This window comes from Prinia subflava, chromosome 14 (assembly GCF_021018805.1).
Source record: "Prinia subflava isolate CZ2003 ecotype Zambia chromosome 14, Cam_Psub_1.2, whole genome shotgun sequence".
Lineage (NCBI taxonomy): Eukaryota > Metazoa > Chordata > Aves > Passeriformes > Cisticolidae > Prinia > Prinia subflava.
Genome location: NC_086260.1, coordinates 15,461,618 through 15,486,738, shown reverse-complemented (window position 1 = coordinate 15,486,738; position 25,121 = coordinate 15,461,618). Strand labels below are relative to the sequence as shown.

The following is a 25,121-nucleotide window of genomic DNA, read 5'->3' as shown; positions in this document are numbered from 1 at the left end:
ACTTAGGCCAGAGCTAATCATTCTGTGCTCTGGCTCACACTCACCCTGATGTCACACACTGCCAAACTGCAGTACCACCCATTTTTTTAGGTACCAAGGATTCCTCTAGACTGTGTAGTCCATGAAATGTCCACTCCTGCCCCTCTTTCCACCACAGCTTGCTCACCAACACTAGTGAGGGAGCATTAGTGTTTAAGGGATCAGTAATTACGAAGTCTTATGGGAACTATGCAGAAAACTGCCATGTCCACAGGTCCAGCCAAGCCCGAGGGTCCCAGCAGCACATGAACACACAGGTGGATGGCCAGGCTGGGAATCTGCAGACTGGGATCTTCTGATCTTTCCAGTGGAGGTGATCCCAAAACTATTTAGCAACTGAGCAGTCTTTTTAGCCTTCCTCTCCCACGTAATCTTGTGCTTCCTTACCTTCCTGCTCACCAGTGTGCTGCTTTGCCCATGGAACCCCTTTGTCTCCTCCCAGCCCATCTCTCTGCACCCATCTGTAGTTTGCAAAGGAGAGGAGTGTGGAGACCCAGACAGAAATACCCCGACATCTCACCAGCCCAGTGCTGCTTCTGGCAGGTCCTGCTGGCTCCTGCTCAGCATCCCACTGGCTCAGCATGGCTGTTCCTGGTCCAGGGCCTCTGTCCTGTGCTTTGATGGCCGGTACCACCATGTTCCCAGTGAGAACAGTGCTTTTCCTTCTGTCCTCTCCATCCTTCATGCAGCAGTCCCTGGGAGATGCACCTTGAAGGCCCTTCAGGACTTGTCCTGTACAGACTGGTTCTCTGGCTCCTTGTGTGTGTCCCAACCCTGACAGCATCACCTCCCTGCCTCTGTGGGGATGGAGGGAGTGTGGGGAAGCCCAGGGAGCAGAGCAGTGGCCCTGCCCTGTCCCAGGATGGACAACTTAGCTCATCTGCACTCTGGGATGGCCACTCACTTCTCACAAAGCCAGTCCTAATTACAGCATGCTCTCACACACAGGGGACCACAGCCTCACCTCTGGGCCTCACCCCTCTCCCTGCCACTCGCTCTCGCCAGGATCCTGACACCAGCTCTGGCCAATGCTGCTCCATTAGCTCACTCTGAGAGAGGCTTAATAGAAAACCTGCTCAATTATTTAGCAAGCAGACAAACAGAGGGAGGATACTGCCTGAAGACAGCTAGGGTCTGTGGCATGGCTTCAGCCCAGCTCCTGGCTCAGCCTGGCAGATCCTGCCTTTCCTCTGCTCAGTCACTAAGGCTGGCAGAGGGAGCAAAGGGACACATCCCTGCCCTCAGCCCTGCCAGCCCCTGACACTCTCTAGTGCTGCCCAAGGCTCTCAGAGCCGAGGGCAGGGAGGGGGCACTCACCACAGGCTGCACCAGCCCATCCTGCCTGAGCCAGCAAGGAAATGCACCTCTCTCAAAAGCACAACCTGCTCCATCCAGGGACTACAGCAAATGAGGGATCAACTGTCTCACCACAGCCCAGCCTGGGCAATGTTCCCTCTCCTTGTGCTTAATGGCTCTGTTTGATGCCAGGAGTCCACAGCAAGAGGACTCAATGCCTGGATGAGCGTCCTGTGCTGGGAAAGGAGCAGCTCAGGCATCTGATTGGGGCCTGATGAAGTGACTGACTTGGCAGGGCCCTGGCTCACACTTATTTACTGCAATGCAATGTCTTCATCCCATAAATGGGACTTCATTTCTTCACTACCAGATGAGCCCACTCCCCATGTCCCAGATGTTTGTAGCACCTTCCAACCAAGCGCCTGGCACAGTGTCTGGGTTAGAGGCAACCAGAAAAAACACAGCCAAGCCAAGGAAGTCTCCCAAGGTCCTGTCCCTGTCCTCATTCTCTGGGGCACAGCCTCCTCACAGGGAACCAGTCAGGGTCACCCTGTCCCTGGTAATTCCCACAGGGACGTTCCTGTGTGTAAATGTGGGTTGGAAAATCTCTCTGTTAATGATTTCTGTCAATCTGGGAGTTACCAAATGAGACCTGGAAGAGATTTCTACCAGCTTTCAGCACTGCCCACACAGAGTGCTTCTGGGGAAGGACAAAAGCCCATTCTATTATCCTGCTTGCTGCACTGAGAGAAAGGAAAAAGGAAAGCTGTCCACAGATGAGTTCACATAAATGGGTCTGCTCTGGAGAGCCTGGTTACATACAGGACCCTTTAAATCACTTCAGCCATGGCAATCATCTCCCATGAGAAATGTAAAGACCTGAGGAAGGTCTGAATTCTCCTGTTCCATTCCTCTTCCTCATACACCTGGAGACAGATGCTTCCCCCTGCCATGCTCTGGGCCAGCCATCACTGACATGCACCCTGGGTTTGGGTGACTGTCACCCCAGCTGCACCTCTCAGCTTTCAGCACCCTGTGGTGATGGTGCCTTGGACAGAGAATGAAACCAGGGCTGAGCCCTCAAGGAATACAAAAGCAGCAGAAAAGCCTCAGTTTTTTGGTTTTCTCCATCCCATCTGTTTGCCATTTCTCAGTGTGGCTGCACAGAGAACTGCTCTGTAAGTGAGGTGCAACACCCAGTCCTCAATTCAGAGTGGTGCTGAGAGGGACTCAGTTCTCCCTTCCCCTGACACTGAGCCTTTCATCTCTGCCTGGTCTCTGCCATGCCCTCTCCTCAGGCAGCACCAGAGGGTCTCCAAGCTGCCTGCCTCGGTTCTTTTGTCTTGACTGACCTCAGTGGCTCCCTGCAATATTTGCTTGCCTTTTATAGATCACTGACGTATCTAACCTCAGGTTTAGTGCATGGCTCTGCAAAATCACACAGAAGAATTTTGCTTTATGGATATTTTTTCCCTGGGCTTCCTTCCTTTCCACCTTCTTCTCCTACTCACTTAGGTTCACCTTAAGCATATGATGCTTTTTACACATCATTCCACTATTTTGCATTTATTTCTCCTTTCCAGTGCTCAGGGAAGTGACTACAAAGCCCTTGAACATCAGAGACTTGCCAGTTCCCTCAAGCACAGTCTCTGGTATGTGATGGTGCAGCCCAAGGCACGAAGGATGCTGCTGGCACACAGGGGACAGGGCCACTTGGTGATGACACCGGCTGCCTGGAATTCACAAACCCAAAGCACAATGGGCTTTTCAGGGAAAGGACAGACTCTGGAAGCTTTCTGTCTCTCCAGGATGCCCTGCAGGCTAGGAAGGGTGTGACTGATATCCCACTACCATCTTCCCAAGTACTCTTTGGAGTTTGATAAACTTAGGCACAACCTTTCCCTTCCCAGCTTTGACCTGACAAGTGACCTGACCTGACACAGATGTTCAAAGGAGAGACAGGCAGGGAAGGACTTCTCATCCTGGCCTGGCATGCAGGGAACTGTTTTATCACCTCTCCCTTCCCTTCAGGAAGAAGTGTCTAGTTATGGCATCAAATTCATGATGTTTGCCCTTTCCATGGAACAAGGTTGTGAGGGCAAGCAGAATCCACCTCTGTTCACAGCCCAGAAAGGCCCCTGATCAATGACCTTGTGCCCAGGTTTTGGCACTGTCACACTTGGGGCTGTGGGACTGGTGCTGCAGCCACGGGAGGCAGGTTATAATTAGATATATTTGTTTACATCTTTGAGTCCTTGAGAGAAGAAGCTGAAAGACTGGCTGCGGGGCTGAGCCACTCGGCCAGATGGGACTCTGCTCTCTGCAAAGCCAGACACTATTGTGTTCTCCAAACATGAAAACAGGCAGGATGTACAGCACTGACAGAGGAGCCCCATCTCCTACAGCACTGACCAGGCAAGACACCTGCAAATGGCACTGAGAAACAGCAAAGGCAGGGCTGCAGAGTGTCTGAATGAGTCTATTTGCAGGACTTGGTACAAGCAGACACAGACACATAAATGATCAGGTCAGCTGTGGCTTTGTCCAGCCACAACACTCCCCTAGTGCTGCCTCTCTGAATAACTGGCTACCATAAAGACAAGATTTGTTTCATCTTCAAATCAGCATCACCCAAGTGCCTGGAGAAGACTGGTCTCACCTTTGTGGCACATTTCTGGGCAGCCAGAGAGCTCCGCACACATTCTGATGCCTTCCTGAGAGGGGTCCAGGGTGAAGGAGCCCCACTGAGCTGCCTTTCAGCCATCACTGTGTGCACTTTGATGTGTCACTATATCAGCACAGCTCCATCACATGCAGCACCCATAACCTCCACCAGCAGCTGTCCTATCACACTGCCAGACCCCATCAGTACAGCACCTCACAGCCACCTCTCACAAGGGTTTTCCATCACAGCCACCTCTCACAAGGGTTTTCCATCACAGCCACCTCTCACAAGGGTTTTCCATCACAGCCACCTCTCACAGGGGTTTTCCACCACCACAGGAAGGAGTTTTGCAGCCAGCAGCAGCACTGGGATGCAGCTGCTACGGGCAATGTGGCTCTTTGGTTTCTGCCTGCTCCACACTCATCAGCTTCACCCTGCTTTAGTCTCCACACCCCGTGTTGCTCCTGCAACACCTCCCATGGCCCCACTGCAACACCCAGAGCAGTGCCACACACAGAAACCCCGTGCTTTGGAAGGCAAAAGCCACTCACCCCTGAACATCAGTGTCCACCAAGAGCCGGACCAGTATCCCTGTCACGGCCACAAGGATTGGGTAATGGTCCACGCTCTCCAGCCCTATGGAGGCAAAAGAGAAAGGTGAGAGCTGCCACTGTGCACAAGAGGCAGCTCTGAGCTCTGACCCCATCCAGCACTAACCTTCAGTACAAGCCACCCCTCCCTTCCCAAGGGCACCTTTTCCATGGAGAAGCACAGCGTGGACTCACCCGGCAGGCGGAGGTTGACCACTCTGTCAAACAAGTTCCTTTCAGCTGTCACACGGTTCAGCACCTGGTTCAAGAGCTGTGCAGGGAAAAGCAGAGAGGGTTTGTATTTTCTGGATGGGCCTTCCTGTGAACAGCATCTCAAGAGCTTTGGGGCAGCATGTCCTTTATAGCTCAGAGTCAGTGCCTGAGAGCTGCTGGATGCACAGAGGGAGGCTCACAGCACACACCTGGCTTGGCCCTGGCATGGAAGGAGTGGTACCACATCACAGTGGTTGTACCAGACCAAAAACTCCCAGGGAAGAGTCAGTCTGAGGTCAAGACACCTGAATGTCAGCATCTTCCACCTAAATCTGAATTCCCACCTGCAGAAGCCAAGCTGCTTCTGCAGATAAAAGCTCCTGGTAAGCAGAAGCTGCAGTCCCCACCTCAGCCAGAGCCTGTGAGGAGTGAGCTGGCAGCCATGGTGAGTGTCACCAGGGTGAAGCACAGTCCAGGGCCTGCCCTGCCTGGAGCTGGCAGCAGGATGGACCTACCAGCTCTGCAGAAATGGAATCAGCTGTGATGACACTTAATTAGCCACCATTAGCTCTCACCCAAACCCCAGTGGGAGGAGTAGGGACTGCTCCAGGCTCGACACAAGTGCTGCAAGCTGAGCACCATCTCTCAAATGCAGCATCCCTTCTCCTTCTGCCCCAATGCACAACAGCAGAACACTGCACCCCTCTCTGGGCCTGGTGGGGTACAGCTTCATAAAGCACCAGGTGGCAAGGAGGAAGCTGCAGCACTCCATTCTCTGCTGCACATTCCCCAGCCTACCTAAGCCACCTGATAAGGGCCCCTCACTTTCCTCCCCACTCAGCTGAGCACTTCCCTCATGATTATGGTACCAGACCCCGCTACCTCTTGCTTTGTTCCATCTGCTCAGAGCCCTGAGTATCAACCTCTGGGCACTGCTAAGGCACATCCGACTGTTCTCTGCCAATCCAGCTTGTACACGGGCACTCTGCCCTCAGGGCCTCCCAGTATTGCCCATGCTTTAGAAAAGAATCGAATTTACTGCAGCCTAAGGAGTGTTGTGACTTGGAATGGGGCTGTCCCAGGCACTGTGGCAGGAAAGTGGAGACATTTGGTACCACATTCTAGGACTGAGGGATAAAGGATCAAGATGCCTGCCCAAACACTGGAGTGTGTGAAACCAGCTACACTCTGCACAGCTCCTTACCCAGAGATACCACACCTTCCCTCCAGATTTCATGACACTGCTTGTCACAGGAGAATTCAGCATTTACTGCCCCCTCTCATAAGGAAGATTTAAGCAGCTGTCACCCTCCTTCCCAGCATAGGTAGAAATCAGAGCACTTGCAAAGGAGGGGAGCAGTTGATACGCAGAGATTTTAGGGAGCACCACTTGTTCTGCAGCAGCTCTGAAATACTACAGCAAGAGGAGCCCTCGGTTCACCCCACATCTGTAGAGTGGGCAGAGGGGTCCTCGTGCCCCTCCACACAGGTGATACCTGGGCGAGCCTCCGCAGCAGCAGCTCCGAGGACGGGCGAGTCCAGTCGAGGAAGATCTCTGGCGCCAGCGTAACGGTCATCTCCAGCACCCTGAGCAGGCTCACCGACAGGTCAAAGCACGTGGCACACACCTTCAGCTGCCGGCTGTCCACAAAGTTCCTCTCCAGGCGCTCTGCTGCCTGCTGGATCTGCCAAGCAACGGAGACAGCTTAAAAAGGAGCCCCTTCCCCAAGGGAGGGCTGCGACCCCAGCCCCGTGAGCTGTGCCTGAAGCCTTTCTGTGTGCAGGACAGGGCACCCAGCGAGCCCTGGGGGGCACACCCACCTCCTGAATCATGCCAATGAACTCGGAGAAGGCCCAGTTGAGCTGGTTGAGGACGCTGTTGAGGAAGCTGGGGGCCAGCTCGCGGTCGCCGCGGAGCAGGTCTGCCATGTGCTGCTGCAGCAGGGTGGAGGGACACGGCTCTGAAACCAGACAGCCACAGCCTCAGTGCCACCATCCCAGGGCAGCCACAGTGAGAGACCAGTCCTGGGTTTGGGAAATGCTGGCTTGTGCCTTACAGTAAGCAGAGATGGCAGGACACTGGGAGCTGGCACAAGGACTATTCTTAGCAGTGATTGCGCCTGCTGGGCCTCCCAGCACTTCTTTCCAATGCCAGCCTGAATTAGCCAGGGAAGAGCCCTCCGTGCTTGCTGCTGCCCACATGCACAGGAGCACTGCCCTGCAGCTCAGCATCCCTTTAGCTCAGCTCTGCAGAGGCCTGTGGTCAGCTCAGCGTGTCAGCTCAGCTGCTGATACCAGTGTGGCAGCAGCTGCCCAGAGCCAGCACAGCCACCCTGGCCTCACATGGCCGTGCCTGTCTGCCTGTGTCTGGGGAGGAAGGTATCCAGTAAATCCCACTCCTGAGAGGCTTCTTTATGGAGCTGAGGCTGGTTCTGCCCTTAGCAGGCTCAGGCAGAACTGCCCACACTCCCTAGCCAGGTTCAGCCCAAGCACAGACACATTCCCTCGGTTTTGGGGCATCCCATCTCTGGGCTTCCTCACTATCAAGACCTCAGATGAGGTCTGGGAAGCACAGTCAGGGCTGAGTAGGACACCAGCCCCCACGGATGGGCATGGAAAAGAAGGAGGCACAAATGGGACAGATGCTTCTCACCACCAGAAGGACCCACTGTCAGCAAGAGGCTCACAAAACATTCAGCACTGTAAGGGAAGGGTATTGAAATTCAGCCCAAAACTCAGGGCATGGAAAGAGAAACTTGAGCAGATTTACCAACCATAGGGGAAAAACCCCAATCTAACTACATTTTCCTCAACTAGAAGCTATTAGAAATAGCAGGTGGGAACCCTGGCAGCACTAGGACTGTCATGCCCAGAGGAACAAGCTGTGCTGTGACTGCAAAAGCTCTCTGGGGCTGCAGACTACTCAAAGGGCCAGCATGGGCAAAGCAAACACAGGACAACTTCAATCACATCCCTAGGGATCAAGAAGCAAGGCATAACTAGAGGCAGATTGCTAGCTGGGATTAGTAAAGGCAGAGGGATGACAGGAGACCATCATCTGAAATGGAAACAGGACGAATTATTCTGGGAATACCCACTAGCAAGTGCAATGAACTTGTGTTATTATGGAGGACACTCACTGAATCTCACAGTGCATAACCACCCCAAGGAGGCCAGTGCCCTGGCTTTGATCCTGACTAAAAGCTCGTTTTTGGGAGGGATTTCATCACAACAAATGTCTTTGATGTCCCACTGCCACCCCAGCCTTTGGCTACATGTGGCTCAGGGACTGGCAAAGCCAGACATCCTTTTTACAATTTATTGGTCCACTGGGGATTTCTTGCCCAGTGTCCTCTGAAACTCTGTAAGCCTTCAGCATTAAACATGTCCCAGAGCAATATTCCACAGTTCAGCTGTGTGTAGCACGAGGAATTCAGATTGGAGCTTGGCTCCTACTCGGGTTATTTGTTAAAATTTATTCTCTGTAACCCCTTCCTTCTGGTGGTAGAGACAGCAAGATGCACCTCCTCCAACCACTTCCTCCCACTAGCTGTGATTGCAGACCTTCATGACAGTCTTTTAAACGGGATCAGCCCCAGCCAGTGCAGTTTCTCACACTGAAACTGTCCCATCTTTTTCCCTTTTGCCACTCCTCCCTGAAGCCCAACATCTCTCCCAGGTTTTCTTTGAAGAGGTGGAGTCAGAAGCACATGCAGCATCCAAACCACAACGCATGGCAGATTTGCACAAAGGCATAATGTGGTTTTGGTTTTGTTCTGCTGTGCTTTCTTCATAATTCCTGTTGTGTGATTTGTTCCTTGGACTGAACATCAAGCTGCTCTTCTCTAAAAGATCACAAGAGGTTGCCAGTTCAAGGATAACCCTCAGGAACTGGTCCTGAGGCACGAGAAGCCCAGGAGTCAATGCTGGGGCACACCTTGTCTTCTCTGTCAGTGATGGATGAAGGGGAACAGCACATTCTTACTCCACCATTCTACACTTGGTGATGCTGAATTCCATCCATGTTTTCTCTCCCAGTCATTCAGAATTGAAAGGTCTTTTTGCAGGGTTAAATTTTTAGTGCCTTCTTTTCCCCAGCCTCCCTTCAGCATGTAGAAACCGCTTTTTGTTAAAACTGCTGATGTATTAGTCCCTTTACAGCCTTCAGGTACCAAAGCAGTTCTAGGCAGAGATCACAACTCCTCATGGAAGAACTCTGCATGTTGTCCTGCTGGTCTGTTGCCAAAGCCACTTTTACTAACATTGCAAGTCAGGACAGATCTCAGGATGAACTGCCCAGCCAAAGTCTACCTCATTTGAAGGCAGCTTTGATTTTTTGAAGGATGCTCCTATGCTTGCAATAACTTGCTTTATCCTGATTTTTAGCCAATGACTATTTCCTCACAGTCTTTTTTCAATGAGTGGTGAGATTCTGCAATTCTGGGTTCTTAAATGCTTTCCCTGGTGCTGGCAGACTGTGCCAGACTGTAAGAGCATTAAAAACTGGTGCCTTTTGTCAAACGTCTCCACAGGTAAAGAGGTTTATTGAAGGTTTTAAAGCTAACACCAGGAAACAATTATTTCCTTGGCTTTTGTTGATCCCAAGAGCATTCTGAATCTAAAGATGCTGAGATCACTGCTATTCTTTGAAAGCAACATAAGGAACAAGCCCTGGAGTACAGCACAAACAGCTTCATTACTTGAACAGGTTCCCAGATCAGGTAATTACTACTGGTATCCAAAACCCAGTCCTGATGATTGTGCCCACCATTATTTGCAATATGTTCACCTTTGATGGGACATTTCCATCCACCTCAGTTACCACTGCCCTCCTGGGCAATGGCACATCCCTTTTGTGCCACTGCAGGCAGGGATGGCATTTCACAGGGAGCCTGTGGCTACTCAGTGATGGGGAAACTTTCTTGATCCTGGCACTAGTAAGTCATCAATGCTTCAAAATTTGTACCTCCATAATAAAAAAGCCACTCAATCTTGGCTTAGCCTTCATTATGATAGGTAAACATCAGTCATTGGAACAGGAATTGGAAGTTTTTCAAGGCCAGAAATTTTGGCCTCAATACATTTAATGTGGGCAACAGAGCGTGGAACCAAGGGGTTATAGATACAGCCGATGTTTCCACAACAGAAACTCCCCTGCAAATATATAAACAAAATAGAGGAAAAGAAAATCTAGGTAGGAGAAGGGGTGAATTAAAACATAGAGTTCTTTAGGAAGATGATAAAGGAGCCAGAAACCCCAGTGCTCCAGCAAGCAGCTGGGTTAGAAGGGTCACCGAGGGCCTGATGAAGCAAAGATATAAGTTAAAATGTGAGAGGTAAAGTGAACATAATCAAACATAGGCAATGGTAGGCAAAGGCAAGGAGAAAAGGGGTAATAGATGGAGGAGACATAAAAAACATCCTTGACTGACCATGGCAATGCAACTACAACTACAGGAAAAAAATACAGCAGAATTATTTAATAGAAGTAGTAATGGCAGAAAGTCTAACAATAGCAGGAGCCCGTTATTAGAGTTAAACATTAATAAAGCAGGCAAAGTGGATTCCTTCAATAAGTGTTCCTACTAGATAATGGCAAAGAAGCAGGGTCATGTACTTTCATCACAAGAAGGTAATTATGTCCTTTTATAGTTGGCTAATGACCCAGCAAGATTTATAAAAGGGCTAAATGTGACCCCTCTCGGTCAGCAACCCAAGGAGGTCCCTGGGCCAGCAGCATTTACAGTAGAGCAGAGCACAGAAGGGGAAAGCCCCACATGGAGCAGATTCAGAAGCAAAGCAGCTCCACCCAGTGCTAATCTGACTTTTTGAAAGGCTCCAGACATATCTCTGAGGCCACGTCAATGTGCCCATTCAGAGATGCATTTAGAGAGGACCAAAGGAAAGGCTGCAGGGCAAGGCAGAAGGAAAGCAGGCAGCACTTGGGGGATGAGAAATTCATAAGGTTGAGTGAGAGGCATCAGGATGGCCCAGGGCTCCTGGGATCCTTGTGTGCCTCCAAAGCAAAGCCCTGGCAAACAGGCTAATGAGAGTTTTGGCTGTGACCAGCATATCAGCAAAGTTCCCACCTGCACGACACCAAAACCTCTGGGGCTGTTAAAACATGGCAAGAGTGAACACCCCACAAGGCTCACAGAAAAGCAAAACACCTTCCTGAATAAGACAGAGGCCATGCACTTTTCGTCACTGAAAAGGACCAAGAAATGAGTTTACCCTGGTACATAAGTGCCTCTGAAGAATAAAATGTAAAGCAGAGAAAGGCAGGGCAGCAGCAGTGGAAGACAGAAAGTGAGGTTAGGTAGGGGAAATGGTTTCTAACTGACAGAGAGCAGGTTTAGATTAGATATCAGGAAAAAAATCTTCCCTGTGAGGGTGGTGAGGCCCTGGCACAGGCTGCCCAGAGAAGTTATGGACACCCCACAACTGGAAGTGTTTAAAGCCAGGTTGGACAGGGCTTGGAGCAACCTGGTCTAGTGGAAAGTGTCCCTGCTCATGGCAGGAGGTTGGAACAGGAATGAGCTTTAAGATTCCATCCAATCCAAACCATTCTGTGACCCCCATCAGGAATCACAAGCTCTGGATTTATTTCTGAGGGTGAGCAATCACCATCAGAAGGGCTTGGACAGTTCAGCTACTACCAGTTGATGCTTTTGCTGTTGTCAGATGAAGGTGGGATCTCCTCCTGAATGCCCTCTTCATCTTAGGCAATTTGCTGCACTTGGGAAGGGGTCACAGATAAACTCCCTGGCCTGTGTTGCACAACATCTCAGCTCGATGATCTCATGGTCCCACCTACCCTCCCTCCACCTGACGGGTGCGTGGGCAGAAGGCCTGGGGCAGAGCAGCTCTGTGACACAACCTGAAACCACCCTGCAGCTCCTGCTTTTCCAAGCCAGGCTGGGCCCAGCCACTGCTGCTGTGCATGCCGGGACAGCGCCTGGCCTTGCCTACAAGTCACTGTGAAAGCAAAACAAGTCCCTGCAGCAGCCACTGAGCACAACTACCCAGCTCTGGACACAGCCCCATCTGCTCCCAGAAGCCAAACTGAGGCAGAGCTCTGCTTGCATGAGGGCTGCTCAGTGCCAGCAGAGCTGAGGGATAACTCTGGGAATAAGCAGGGACACAGATGGCCTTTCTGAGCCTCTGCCCCCTTGGGCTAAGCCAGGCAGCATCCACTGCTCACCCTCAAAAGGCAGCAGAGGAGACCAGGTAGTCTGAGCTCTGGGTGTTCCATGGATGCTGTGAGCAAACCTTCCCCACTTGTGCACTTTTCCAAGGAAGTATCCCAAAAGCAGGACAAGGCTGGAGCACCAGAAGAGAGGCATTTGCCCTCACTCCCTTCAGACTGTCCTGCAGCAGCAGACCCAGAAAAACAGGGACCTGCTTAGCTCAGCAGTTTGTCCCATTGACTCTGCCAGTGCTCAAATTGCAACAAGGTGAAGAGTGATGGGTGTGAAAGAGAGGGGGCGGTTCATCTCCTCCTCCTCCTTCCCTGGACAGCACCTCAAGGACACCTCTGAGTCCCCTGCTCCTCCTCAATTAAATCAGCATCCATTATTGATTTGGTTGAGCCTTAAAATAGCCCTGCCAAGAGTAAGTCCCCAGCAGGCAGCAGGGCCCACTCCGGGCTCAGGCTCAGACTGTGCGGAGCCGTGTGGGGCAAGGCCTCGACAGCTGAGGAGCTCTGCTGCTGCCCCAGGGCCCCCAGGATGGGCTGAGCTCGGGTACCACCCCCAGGGCTGGTGACAGCCACTCAGGGGCTTGGTTGTGCAGTAGGGACAGCCACAAGGTCCCTCCTGCATATGTGCCAGGGCTTCTCCATCAGCCTCTAAGGGTGAGGATGGAGGGATCCCTTCAGCAGGGCTCTGAGCCCAGAGGTAACCCTGGTAAAACAGGAGCAAGAGCGGATCCATGATGCAGCCTCAGAGACTGACACATGGGCACAGCCCCCCTGGCTTCTCCCAGGGGTGGAACTGAAGAAAACAATCACTTGTGAAGCTCTGCCTACAAAGAAGGGTCTCTCTAGGCAGAAAAGGGGAAGCAGGGGGCTCTCTAAAGCTACTCCACCAGACGAGAGAGGGTCACACAACAAACTTACTCTGGAAACTAGCAACAGAGAGATCTCCTGGGCACGATGGGCAGGAGAGAGAAAAGAGAACAAGAGTGCTGTTAGAACAGACAGGCTCCTTGGACAGGGCTCAGCATACACCTCCACGTGCCACCTGTCCTTCTGTCCCACATCCCTGTGCAGCTCTCCAGGAACAAAGTCTGGCACAAAGCCTTTTCCACAGCAGAGGAGGATCAGGAATGTATCCACACAAGCCCAGAACCTGGGAGGGTAACGCTGGGGACACGTTCTTCAGCTCAAGAAAGGCAGCTTCTCCCCACGTCTTTCTGAGCCACAACAGAGCTGAGAAATCCCTCAGCTCAGTGAGAGTGCTAAAAACCAAACTGCAGTGCCAAAGGCAGGACAGGCTCAGAGATGCCAGGATAAAACACTCCCTGATGGAAACTCACAGTGCCCTGTCTCCTTGGGCACCTGCTGCTGGGCAAACATGACAGCTCTTCCCCACAGCAGCTGCTCACCGTGCACATCACAGAGCTTTCTCTCAGGCTACAACTCTGGTAAGGATGCAGTCCTGGGCCTCTCTGCTCTCCTTTAGAGGGCAGAACCCCTACTTATGATGGATCTAACTCACCATTTGGCAGGCCTGAATCACCAGTAGAGAGGCTGGGGATGGCCAGCCTGTAAAAACCAGGCCTGGATATTTGGCCAGGAACACCCTACTTTGGCAACTATCCCAACAGCTGGCCAGGCCCACAGGGACAGGTGCTACAGAAGAGTCTGGTCCTCCCTCAGCACCCATCACAGCCCTGAGTGCCCATCTCTGCCCCACTCACTCTGCAGGCTGGGGAGGCTGGCATCCTCAGGCTTGGTTTTCAGCAGGTGTGGGAGCCGTGTGTATCTGTACCCAAAGCCACAGCCCTGGCAAAAGAGGCAAGGAAAGATCTTAGAGGCTGAAAAACAGTTTTGCTGCTACGGGAAAGTGAAATGTTCAGTGTCCCAGCAGCCCCAGGTGCTGAGAGGGGCAGGGATGCAGGATGCTCACCCGCCACAGCCTGACAAGGATCCAGTTGGTTTGTGCCCAGGGTCGCTGCTCATAGGGAGCCAGGAGGTTCTTCATCATGGAAATACGCCTGCCAGACAGGGACACAGGGATTGGGAACAGCAGATCAAACAGGACACACAGTAGGACCCGTGGAGCTGGGGCAGAGCAAAGCCACTGGTAAAAGGGTGACAGAGGGCTCCCAAATCAACTCCACCACCCTGCTGGCGACTCAAGGACCCTCAGTGGTGCTTGGCAGCCTTCCTGCTTGCTCACCCAGCCCTGCCACCACCCCAGCCCTGCCCCAGCTGCCCGGAACAGGCAGGGCAGCACTTACTGCTCCTCTGGGATCCTCTCCACGGCACGCAGCGAGTGCGGGTAGCAGACGTAGCTGGCCAGCGCCTGCATCAGGGAGTCCCGGATGTCTGGGGAGGAATGAGAGGGGACTGGGCAGGCACTCAGGGACACCCAGCACACCTGGAGCACCTGAATGCCAGCAGCCAGGAGGGACTGGCCCTCATGGAGAGACATGCTGTCCCTGCTGACATGGGGAGCATTCTTAGGCTCAAGCAGCTAAGAAATAAGCCCAGACTGGACGTGCAGATAGCTGGGACACGAGTCCTGCTCTCAAAAGGGTGTCCTAGGTCATGTATCCACCCTGCAATAAGCAGGGTAAGGACAGTGCCCAGCCTCATTTTGAACGTGGAGGCATAAGCACTCAAGAGATTCCACAGACAGGTCACAGCAGAAGTCTGGTGAGCCACTGGCAGTGGCACTGGCCAGACCTGTGACATTATCACCCCAAACGCAGAGCAATGCAGCCTTACCTGTGCCCACAATCCTCGAGTCAGCAAAATGCTTGGCCAGGATGGCAGCGAGGCGCATAAGGGTCTCCTCATAGCCTGCAAGAGAAGGAGGGAGCAGGGTCATGGCAACAGCCTGAGGGCAGCCCTGTGGCCCCAGTGCTCCCAGGGACACAGCACAGGCCATGGAATGAATTTCTGCTAAAGCTAACTGCAGCTTAGTTGTGTGTCTGGGTGTTAAAACAGAGAGCTGGGAAGACACAGTCACCTGCAGGAGAGCCTCTCACCTCAGTCTGCAGAGTCTGAAACAGTTATTCAGGGAAAGACAAAACCATGCAACCGAGTTGGATGGCGAGGGAGAAGTGCCTGGTGCAGAAGAGGCTGAGCAACACAAAGAACACCCTAGGTCTGTGCAGAAAAGCCATGTCCAGCCTGCATGCCCTGCAGAAATCCACTACTGCTCAAGTCTGCTCTTCCCAAACAAGAGCATTTCAGCTATGTCCTACTGGTGGGAATAGAAACTTTTCTTACCTTCATGGGCTCTGGAAGGCACAGAACTATTTGCTAAGAGCTCAGCGAGGTGATTTAACCAGGAAAACACAGAATGTGCACAGACAGAATCCACCTAAACACAGACTCTTGGCATCAAGGAAGTGGTCATTTCCATAGGAATTTCTTCAAATCCCAGGGGAATTTGAAAGCAGTCCCAATTTCTGCACTCATGGCATATCCTCTCCCACACAGAAACCAGAAGGCCATGGTAGAAATTGCTGAGGCAATCACATCTCACAGCACCCCAGCCCATTCCTGATACCTCCTTGGAAACACAACCCACAGTTGCCAGTGATTTTCACCACAGCCAGCCCTGTGACAGCTTCAGGCAAGGCACGAAGGGCTCCCCACCAGAGCACAGTGACCACAGCTCACTACCTGCCCCACAGCTCAGACAATGCCCTGCTGCAGCACACCAAAACCAGGAACAGACACAGAAAAGAAAACGCCCAGCTACTGCTTCACCATCAGGATGTGGCTTGCTTTAGATTTTATCAGGCCAGAATCAGGAAGCTGTCCCCATGCCCTCACCTGGAAGCTCCTCCATGCTGTTGACAGGGCTGAAGTAGTTCTTGAGTGCACTGTAGCTGTTCATAGCCACGCTGAGGTAGAATTCTGGCATGAAAGCGAAAAGTGAGCCCGTCCTGTCGCCGTGCTCAATGGTGCGGATGCACACTCGCAGCAGCCAGTAGATATCCTGCATCTTCTCCTGCCCAGGAAAAACACCACTCCCAGTCAGCTGACAGCTTCTCTTGGGAGAAACAACAACCAGCATCGCACTCAGGCCTCAGAAACATCCCCATATTGGAGACCTTGCTCAGACATCTTACTGCTCTAAGTTCAGTAACCAGATCTGTGCCATTTGGTCATTCCATAAAGCCCCAGAAGTGGCAGCTGGAAAAAACAATCAGAGATGTCTACATTAACCTCAAGCTCAGAGCATGACTCTCACTAATTGTGATGGTTTTGTCTCACCAAGCCTTGAGACCCTCAAGCAGAGTCTCCTTACCAGGGTATATGCAACCACAGAGGCCTGGCAAACAAGCATGTGAGTTTGGATTCTAAGGACACTGCTGAAGGAAAGCAGGCACTGGCACTCTCCAGAAATCTGGAAAGAAAGCTGGTCCATTGTTGGGATGAAAGCTCACACCAAGTCAGATCTTTGCAATAGGCAGCCACAGCCCTTCAGGTTCTGTGCCAGCCATTCAACCAGATTTACTGTTCAGAGGAACATCAGACTCTTGTCTCTCTAAACAAAAATCAGACGGTCCTAAATGAAAAACAGGAAATTTAAGGTAATCTACATAACTTTAAGCTATAAAAATGGGCGCCACCAAAGCCATAAAAAGAGGAAATGTTAGTTCATATCCTGAAATGCCAAGAAATAGCATTAGCAATAGCTACTTGCATAAAAATAGATGGAGAAGGGTTATACTTCTAATTTTGGAAGAAATTAAAATCAGAGGTGCAGATAAGGCATTTCATTTGCTTAATGGCTTTTCTAAAGTATGTTGTTACCATCTTTGGGAGATTTGCATGGGTTTATTCTGTAAATTAGGCTGAAATAGTGCAAATCAACTAAACTGACTAACAGACATACTTTTCTCAACACTGACCCACATCCCAGCCAAATTTTTACTTTCAAGATAAAAAGCAACTCTGCAGAACAACATTAAGGTTGAAAAAGCTGCATTTGGCTTAAAGATAACTTCAAACATAATTTCAGGTATTGCCAAGCTAGAAGAAAGCCTACACCAGAGGATACAAAGATGTGATTAGCCAGTGAGATAGATAAATACAGTGTTGTAATAAAATAAGCTGTAATCCCCACAGGGATGTTTTGAAGGCAGAATGATGTGCTTTAAAACCACGAGTGCTTTTAAGCAGTAGCACTCCCTTTTGCCTAACTTTGAATACCCCAGAATAAAACAGTGGCTAATTCCCTCGAGGAAGGAGCAGCCTCTGCCATGCTCTGACACCTCAGCACAGAGCAGGACTTCACCCCGGACAGAACCAGGCTTTTTCTCTCCAACAGCAGCAGCTGTGATCATCCAGATGTGACCATCCAATTCCCAGGAATGCAGGAGCTGCTGGATGGATGCTTCTATGAGGAAAAAGCAGGGACTTGAGATGCCTGTGAGATGGAGCCCTGAGGGCACAGGCTCCTCAGTGCAGCCACATTCCACAAGCTCACTGGGCTCCTGGGGCACATTCCTGCTCTCCCTGCAGGCCAGGATAGCAGCACAGGCCACAGACAGGGAAGGCTGTAACCTTCACTCCCAGATGCTGCTGATTCATCAGGAAAAGTGACACTGCAGTCCTGGTTTAGCATGACAATGGATCATCTGGAGACATGAATAGTGTTCCTGCAGGGGCCAGCACAGTGATACCTGCAGTGCACCCCGGTGATGCCCTTCAGCCTTCCCAGAAGACTCTGGGAAGAAAGGATTATTTTCTGGCAAGCATAGGCTGTGCTAATGCAGCTGAAGAGCTTCTGCCTTGCAATCCTGCCTGGGAGGGAAGGAAGGGATGAGCAAAGAGCTCACGAGTCAGGATCAGCCACTGCAGTTCTGCCAAACACATTCATAAGAACTCTTCCTCCCCTACCTGTTTACATCCTGGGACACACAAAAGCCACAAAGAGAGATAGGGCAAGGCAGTGGAAATCAGGAAAAAATCAGCAAACTGCTTGTGAGAAAACAGACCAGAGCTTTTATCCTAGAAAATGGTGAATTTGGGGGAAAAGGGCCAATCTGTGCAAATAGCCACTGCCTTAGTAAATGTGGAATACACTCTCTGCGTAGAAACCCAGTGAAGAAGGGGAGAACACCTGAACAAGAACCCTTGACTTGGATCCCACATTCCAGGAAGAGCTGTAGCAGTGAGACCCCCCTGTGACACAGCACAGCTCAGGGAAATGGCTCACAGTAGCCTCTATCCTCTGACATGCCTTGAGAACTGAATCTCCCTTTGATCTGCACCCTTTTGTCTGCAGTGCCCTAAGGGAAATCCTACAGCACCATGCACAGCTCAGATCATGAACTGGAAGTAGATCAGACTGGGTTGATCACTATGGGACACTGGGGGACAGGAGAGGGGCCAAGCCTAGAAAGGAGTCTCCGGTACACAACAAAGGAAAAAGCAGCCCCAGAGATCATTGGTGTTGCTTCAGCACTAGGAAAATGACACCTGTGATACGTGAGCCAAGCAGCAGAGATGCAGAGGCTCAGTTTTCTCCTTTCAGCTGCTCATGTTATGCTCCTGCCCACCTTTGAATAAATGGTGACATTTATCCAAGCGAGGCGCCGGCTCAGGTGGTTGAGCTTCTCGGAGAAGACCTTTTGGCTCTTCAGAAGCTCCTCATGGATGTCTCTCCTCTGAAAAGAGTGCAGAGATGTGAGGGCAGATGTCACTGTCATTTATAGCGTTCTTTTTCAGTGCTGGACAAACAATGCAAAAGCATATACCACCTTGGGGCTGGCTAGGGAGCACTGGCAGGGGAGAAAGGGGTCAGCAGCCTTTCCGTGGAGGGACAGGGAACCAGTGCTATAAAAAGCACTTATCAGTCTCAGCTGAAGCCCACAAGGCCTGATGCAGGTGCTGGTACAGTTAGGCAGCAGCATTTGACCCTGCCAGATACTGAGGCTGTGCCAGGGAAGGAAGCTGGGAATCCAGAGACACTTACCCTCTTTGGGCAGCGGCTGATTTTTTCCTCCGTGTCTTTCAGTGCCATGGCGTATTCATTCACATCATCTGACACGCCAACCATCTGAAGCAGTTTGCAACAAAAAATAAGCATTTTTTCCCCCCTAAACATACAAGCATGCAACCAGAACTCCAATGGAGGCTGGCAGGATAGGGCACAAACAGTCACTAAATAAGCAGAAAACAGAGTTGGTGTAGAAGCACAGATGTTAGGGGAATGGATTCCTGAACAGCAAGTACCACTCACCTTCCCAAGCTGCTGGTGCACACTGAGGTTGTACATCATCACTATCCCATCCAGGATTTCCAGGAGGGAGTTCTCAGTGATGGGCTGGTCTGGCTCTTCTGGGGGTCTGCCCAGTAAGAGACCCTCGTTTCCATGGGTGCCTTCAACTGCAGTGCATTACCAAGACAGGAAAGAAGTTCTTAGCAAGGAATTTTGGCACCTCAGCTTCTGTCTGCTCCTCTCTGAAGCCAAAGCCCTGCTGTGCCTCTGTAACATAACAACATGGAGCCTCTTCCCAGCCCATGGGGTTCACTAGATATCACACTACCACACCATTCTCATCTTGCTGCCTGTCAGATCTTCATCAGGCCACCTGTCAGATCTGTTCAGACTGACCCAAATCATGCAAATTCCCCTACCTCAAGCCCTGTACAGGCCTCAGAGCCCTGCCTGGTCCACCCAAACAGCAACAGTGCTGCTGCTGCTGCACACATCACCCTCTGGCTGGTCTGTCTTCAGAGCAAGTGTGGCTACAGCTACCTCTGAACTGCCTTTCTGCAAAGCCTCACTGCACTTGGAGGAACCAAGGCAGCATCTCCTTACACACAGAGGGTGACAACATCACCAGTGTCATGTCCAAGATGGCAAAAGGGTCTTTTGCCCTGAGAAAGGGAAGGAGCAATGCTGGCAGTAAGGAGATTGCATTCCTCTGGGGAGCTGGAAGATGCCATCCTGCCAGGCCCAGCTGGGCCACCATGCCAGCACCCAGCAGCAGTACTCACTGTCCTCCCTCGTGCGCTGCTCCACGCGCAGCGTCAGCACCTTGATCTTCTCCAGGGCGCCCAGGGGCCGCCGCGGGTTCATCAGGCTGACGGCCGCCGTGCTCAGGAACCGGTTGGCCCGGCCCAGGGTGGGCGAGCTGAGCCAGGCAGGCCTGGCCAGGGCTCCCCCGATGGCCAGGGCGGCAGAGGGGCGCTGGGACTGGAAGGAAACGAAGGGAGAAGCAGTTCCAGCTGTGTTTGGCTGCCTGCTGCTCCTCCCTTGGCCCTGCAAGGATGTTGGTATAGACGCACAGTGGCCACTGGAAGATGAGCAGGCAGGGTAGCAAACGGGTAAGTCCTTCCTCCAAGGGCACATGCCAGGCACAAGCAGCAGACCTGCACAGCAAGAAGCTGGTGTGTCTACAGTTGCCTTGCACCTTTCCAAATGCAAGCACCAAGAGCTGCCACGGAGAGGAGGCAGCACACTCAGATCAGTGGGTAGTGAGAGAGCAGGGCACAGAAAATTTTGCTGCTCAAACTTGGTGCACCCAAGACCACGCTGATGTCCAGTGACTCTCATACAAGTGCAGCTGTTTAGCTGGCAGCCCATGGACTGGTTACAGTCCTGGGCCAACCCTGCCTTGCTGTAAAGCAAAGCCCTTCCAGCCAGAGGCCCCTGCAGGTGAATAACACAACTCACCTGTGCTGCTGATGTTGCTGATTCCTCATCTTCATCGAGATCATCCATAGTCACTGCCTGCAGCTCCGCAGGGTCAATCAGGATGTTGGCTTTTGCAGCCAGGTCATCTGCACAGAGCACACCAAAGCCAGGAGTCAATGCAGGAGTCACTCTTCACATACCATGAGGAAGACTCATCCTCTTTCCTGCTTCTCAGCAGTAGAGAAGCAGCCAGAAAAGTCAGATGCTCTATCAGAACAAGCTCACCTGTCCCAAGCTTCATTACATGGAACAGATCTGCCTTATAAAAAGAACAGAGACCAAGCAGCAGCAGGTTCTGCCCTCCCAGGACCCATTTCTGCTCCTGGTCCTACCAGCTACAAGTAGGATAACAGGAAACAACCACCAGGGCCAAACTGGACTAGTGTGGGAATGGCAGCTCTCTGCCCGAGACCATCTTTTAAACATCCAGCTCTTCAATGCTGTCTCATGATGTGTCCCTAAGTCACCAGGACTGAGAACCACACCCAGAGGAAGGCTATGCTGATGGCTTACACTGTGCAAAGCCTGAAGAAAGTGTTCTTTAGTCCACAGCTCTGTCTTTAAAGCGGGCCAGGATACCTTGGTAAGAAACCAGAGGAGATTACGTGGTTCTCAAGCTAAGTAATCTAATTTTGAGCAGCCAGGGATCAGCATGAGACAAAGAAAGATCCCCAACTTGCAAACACACTGGGGAAGGAGAAGAGACATCTGAGCCCTAGACAAGCACCACATTAGCCAGAAACCAGAGACAAACCAAGTCCAAGGGAAAGGCAAGGGGTCTCTAACCCTTGCACAGGGCAGGCTTTGGAAGCCTGGTGCCAGAGGAGTGTGCTGCACACAAACACACAGCTGCACTACACACACAAGGTAAGTGAAGAGTGGCTCCCTGCCCAGAGTGGTGCACCAAGAAAATCCTGGGCATCCTTCACACCCAGCAGAGCCCAGCTGATGGTCAGTGCTTTGAGAGCTCCCAGCCCTGTGGTGCAGCAAGGGCACCACACCAGAGGATATTCCCAGATTATCCCCTTCCCTCCAACTGCCACATACCCAATTTAGGGACACAAACAGTTAACTTAAAGGACACTCTACCTAAGAGGTGTAGTGTCTTCTTCAGAATAATTTGAATCCCATTAAATTCAAGTCTCCTCTCCCTGAATTTAATCAAGAATCATTAGCCGCAGCTCCCCCCCTGGAATGTCTTGCATGAATTCCATCCAAGACCTGGATTCAGGTATTGGCAATGAAAGCACTCACCTTTCAGAGTCTTCTTAAGATGAGACAAAAGACCTCCAAGCCGCTGAAGGTCAAAATAATCCACTTTCCCGTTATAGAAGAGTTGAGGAGGGACATAGGCCTCTAAAACAGAAGAGGAGATTTGGTTTTGTCCACAGATCCCATGCACAGGATCCACAAAGTCATGTAAGAGCTCTTAAAGCAGACCCCACATTTAGGACTAACATTTAGAGACAACTTTTGTTGTAATAAAAGCACAGGCCATTAAGGCAGAGGTGATTTCCACAATGGAGGAAGCATTAGATCCATGCAGAAACAGGAGCAACCAACAGCCATCAACAAGACTGCCAGCACTTCCTCCCTCCAGCCACAGTCACTGGGGTAAACTGGATCATCAGAAAACTTGGCAGCTCTCCACCCAGCTACTCCAGCTCTGCCACTTAGCCCCACAGGAATGGTAAGGCACTTACAGAGTCTAGAGGAAAGGTCAGCCTAAAGTAAGTAAAGGGAATGCCAGTGGTGTCTCAGGGTGGGAAAACCACTGGCACAGATTTCGTTTCCGCTTAATTCCACAGTTTGGGAACTCCAAAATCAGAAAAATATCTTCCCCAAAACTCTGTCTAAGGGATCACTCAGCTGCCCTTCCACAGACCCACAGTCAATAGTGGACTCTGCTCCAGAGCAGACAGGGGAATAGCAAACAGTACAGGTGTCCTTTGGCAGTCTCAGATCTGGATGTTAACCGGAATAGATCTGCACACAGAAACTTCCCAGGGTGACAGAAGGCTCAAGCACTCATTAGAAACATAAAACTTCCAACATCCTGGAAAGCACTGCCAAGAGGCAAACCTTGTCCTAACCACAGAAAAACCTGCAAAGCCTCTCCCCCAGGCCTCACCTTCACTGCTGAGGGCAGCTGGGCTCTTTGCTTTGTGACCATCCCAGAAGTAGCGCAGGGCAGCGATGAGGCGGTGCAGGAAGCACACCATGTACTCTGGCGGGCACAACACAGTCAAGTTCTAGGGCAAGAAGGAGAGTCCAGCATCAGGGCAGCTGTGAAAGTGCATCTCAGTCCAAAGGGCTACATGAAGCAGGCAGAAACTTTTGTGTGCTCAGCCACGCTAGCATCTCTAGCTTACAGCTCTGACAGAGAGCCCAGAGCTGATGGTGGGCAGCAGTTTCCACCTCCAGGAAGTCTTGGGACCCCTCTATCAGTGGTCTGACAGAGGACGAGGGATAACACACACTCCACCATGAAAGATGTGGCTGATGATGACCACAGAGATGCAGCTGAAGAAAGGGTTTCCTACAACAGCAGATGCCTGCCTCCCAGTGCTTCAGACCAACAGCCTGACCCAGGGCCAGAGGAAAAGTCCTCCCCCAGGCTGTGAGGAGGATGCCAAAGCCAGCAGCCCCACTGTGGCAGAGCACTCCACAGCCACACTCTCTGAGGGGCTACAGGAGGATATTCAGCCCCTACCTAGGACTTCTCATTTTCCCTTAAATCACTGCACAGGACTTATCTAACTTGCTTGGTTTCTAGCCTCACATGTCCCCCTCCTCACTCCCTACCATATCTAAACCTTAGTGGATCAACTGCTGGAAGCAGCCCAGCCAGAAGGGCAGAGTTCCCAGCCTGAGGATGCAGAGAGCCCGCAGGGTCAGGCTTGTAGGAAGGCTGGCCCGACTTACCCCTCTGTTGCTAGCGTTTTCCTGAAGAAATTTGCGGAATTTGTTTAGGAAGATGTATCTGGAAGCTTCCCCCTGGCAGAAGGAAAACCAGGTGGTAAATCTAGGATTTACAAAGCACATGACATGAAGATACTGTCACAAAAGACCCACAGAGTGCTTACCCCTCCTCTGTCCTTGTTGTTCAGCAGCAACTTCAGAATCTGAACCTGGAGACCTTCCACCACTAAAAGGGGGACACACATCTGCCATCAGAAAAGCAGCACTGGAGAGCAACTACCCCTCTGAACCCCAGCTGGGGACCCAGGAGAAAGGACACCTCCCCAGCACAGGGGCCCAGGAAGAACCAGTGACAGCAGAAGGCTAATCCCACCACTGAGAATTGTCTCTTCCACCACCTAGCAACAAATTCATCCACAGCTAAAAACAATGCATAGGTTTGCTTCTGCCCCACCACGAGGGGCTGCAGGTCTGTGCAGTGGGGTCCCAGCACTCCTACAGTGCCATCAGAACAGAGCTGGTCCCCACCTCTGCACCACAGCCTGTCCTGGCAGGAACACAGCTGTACTTCAGGTCATGAATGGGATTTGGAAACAGATCAGGGCTGCACAGAAGGTGTGGGATCTTGGCAATTTCCCTCCTTCCTCACAAACCTTCAATGCGTTTCTTGAGCCGCTGGCAGCCTCTTTCATATCCCCGACGCCTCAATCTCTCCTCAGCACTCTCCTCTTTCACCTCCTTACTCTCCTTGCCCTGATTGGGGGTCAAACATTGATTAGTAGGAGACCACTGCACAGGAAAAATGTCTTGCCAGAAACTCCCTTAAACAATGTGAAATGGAGAGCACAAACTCCCTGAAACAACATGCCAGTGTGTGACTGCAGCTGGCAGCACACCTGAACAGGTCTCCTCCAGCCTTGTAATGAATTAGAGCAGGAGATCTTCCAAGGACACCCCAGTCAACCCAGTAATTCTTTAAATACTGTGAGGTTCCCTTCCAAATCTGCTGCCACAGAAAACTGTCCCCCCTCTCCTGTCTGAGCATCATCACACCTCAAACATACATAAAGGGGACAAAAAAGATGACAGGGGAATGGAGAAACTACAGCTGTCATACAGCTCTGCAGGACCCACCAGTGCTAACACAGCTGGAAACAGGGGCCATCCAACTTCCTCAGCCAGAAAAAGATGCAAATGGCAGGCGACAACATTTCCTCAGCCTCCTGGGTGAAGTGCCTGTACTCACCTCCTTGGTGAAGCGGTTTGGCCACCACGTGGTGGGGATGAGCTCCTGCAAGCCCGCCTCCTCCACACGCAGCGGGCTCTTGATGTAGAAGAACACAACAGAACGGAGCACGTCAAAGCTGTGTTGGAGTTAAAGCAAGCACACAAACCACAGCTGGAGAAGGGACAGGGAATGTCTTCAGAGCTGCAGTCAGAGACTTCTTTCCAAACTACCACTGCAAGATCCAGAGGCCTCTGGAGCAGCCACACACAGCT

General features: G+C 51.6%; 1 protein-coding gene across 2 annotated transcripts in view; it reads right to left on the bottom strand.

Moving 5' to 3' along the window:
* RNF123 (ring finger protein 123) overlaps positions 1-25,121 on the bottom strand; it is a 47,524-nt gene that overhangs the window by 7,987 nt on the left and 14,416 nt on the right. For both annotated transcript variants that reach the window (XM_063411219.1, XM_063411220.1), the window contains exons 16-35: positions 24,868-24,985; positions 24,275-24,374; positions 23,786-23,847; positions 23,625-23,696; positions 22,831-22,951; positions 21,954-22,055; positions 20,679-20,785; positions 20,000-20,198; positions 19,239-19,384; positions 18,972-19,055; positions 18,556-18,663; positions 15,818-15,995; positions 14,759-14,833; positions 14,269-14,356; positions 13,935-14,022; positions 13,726-13,810; positions 6,625-6,764; positions 6,300-6,488; positions 4,786-4,861; positions 4,552-4,636 (exon numbers count right to left, since the gene is read on the bottom strand). In XM_063411219.1, the coding sequence (XP_063267289.1) occupies positions 4,552-4,636; positions 4,786-4,861; positions 6,300-6,488; positions 6,625-6,764; positions 13,726-13,810; positions 13,935-14,022; positions 14,269-14,356; positions 14,759-14,833; positions 15,818-15,995; positions 18,556-18,663; positions 18,972-19,055; positions 19,239-19,384; positions 20,000-20,198; positions 20,679-20,785; positions 21,954-22,055; positions 22,831-22,951; positions 23,625-23,696; positions 23,786-23,847; positions 24,275-24,374; positions 24,868-24,985 (2,223 nt within the window). The remainder of the gene's footprint in view (positions 1-4,551; positions 4,637-4,785; positions 4,862-6,299; positions 6,489-6,624; positions 6,765-13,725; positions 13,811-13,934; positions 14,023-14,268; positions 14,357-14,758; positions 14,834-15,817; positions 15,996-18,555; positions 18,664-18,971; positions 19,056-19,238; positions 19,385-19,999; positions 20,199-20,678; positions 20,786-21,953; positions 22,056-22,830; positions 22,952-23,624; positions 23,697-23,785; positions 23,848-24,274; positions 24,375-24,867; positions 24,986-25,121) is intronic.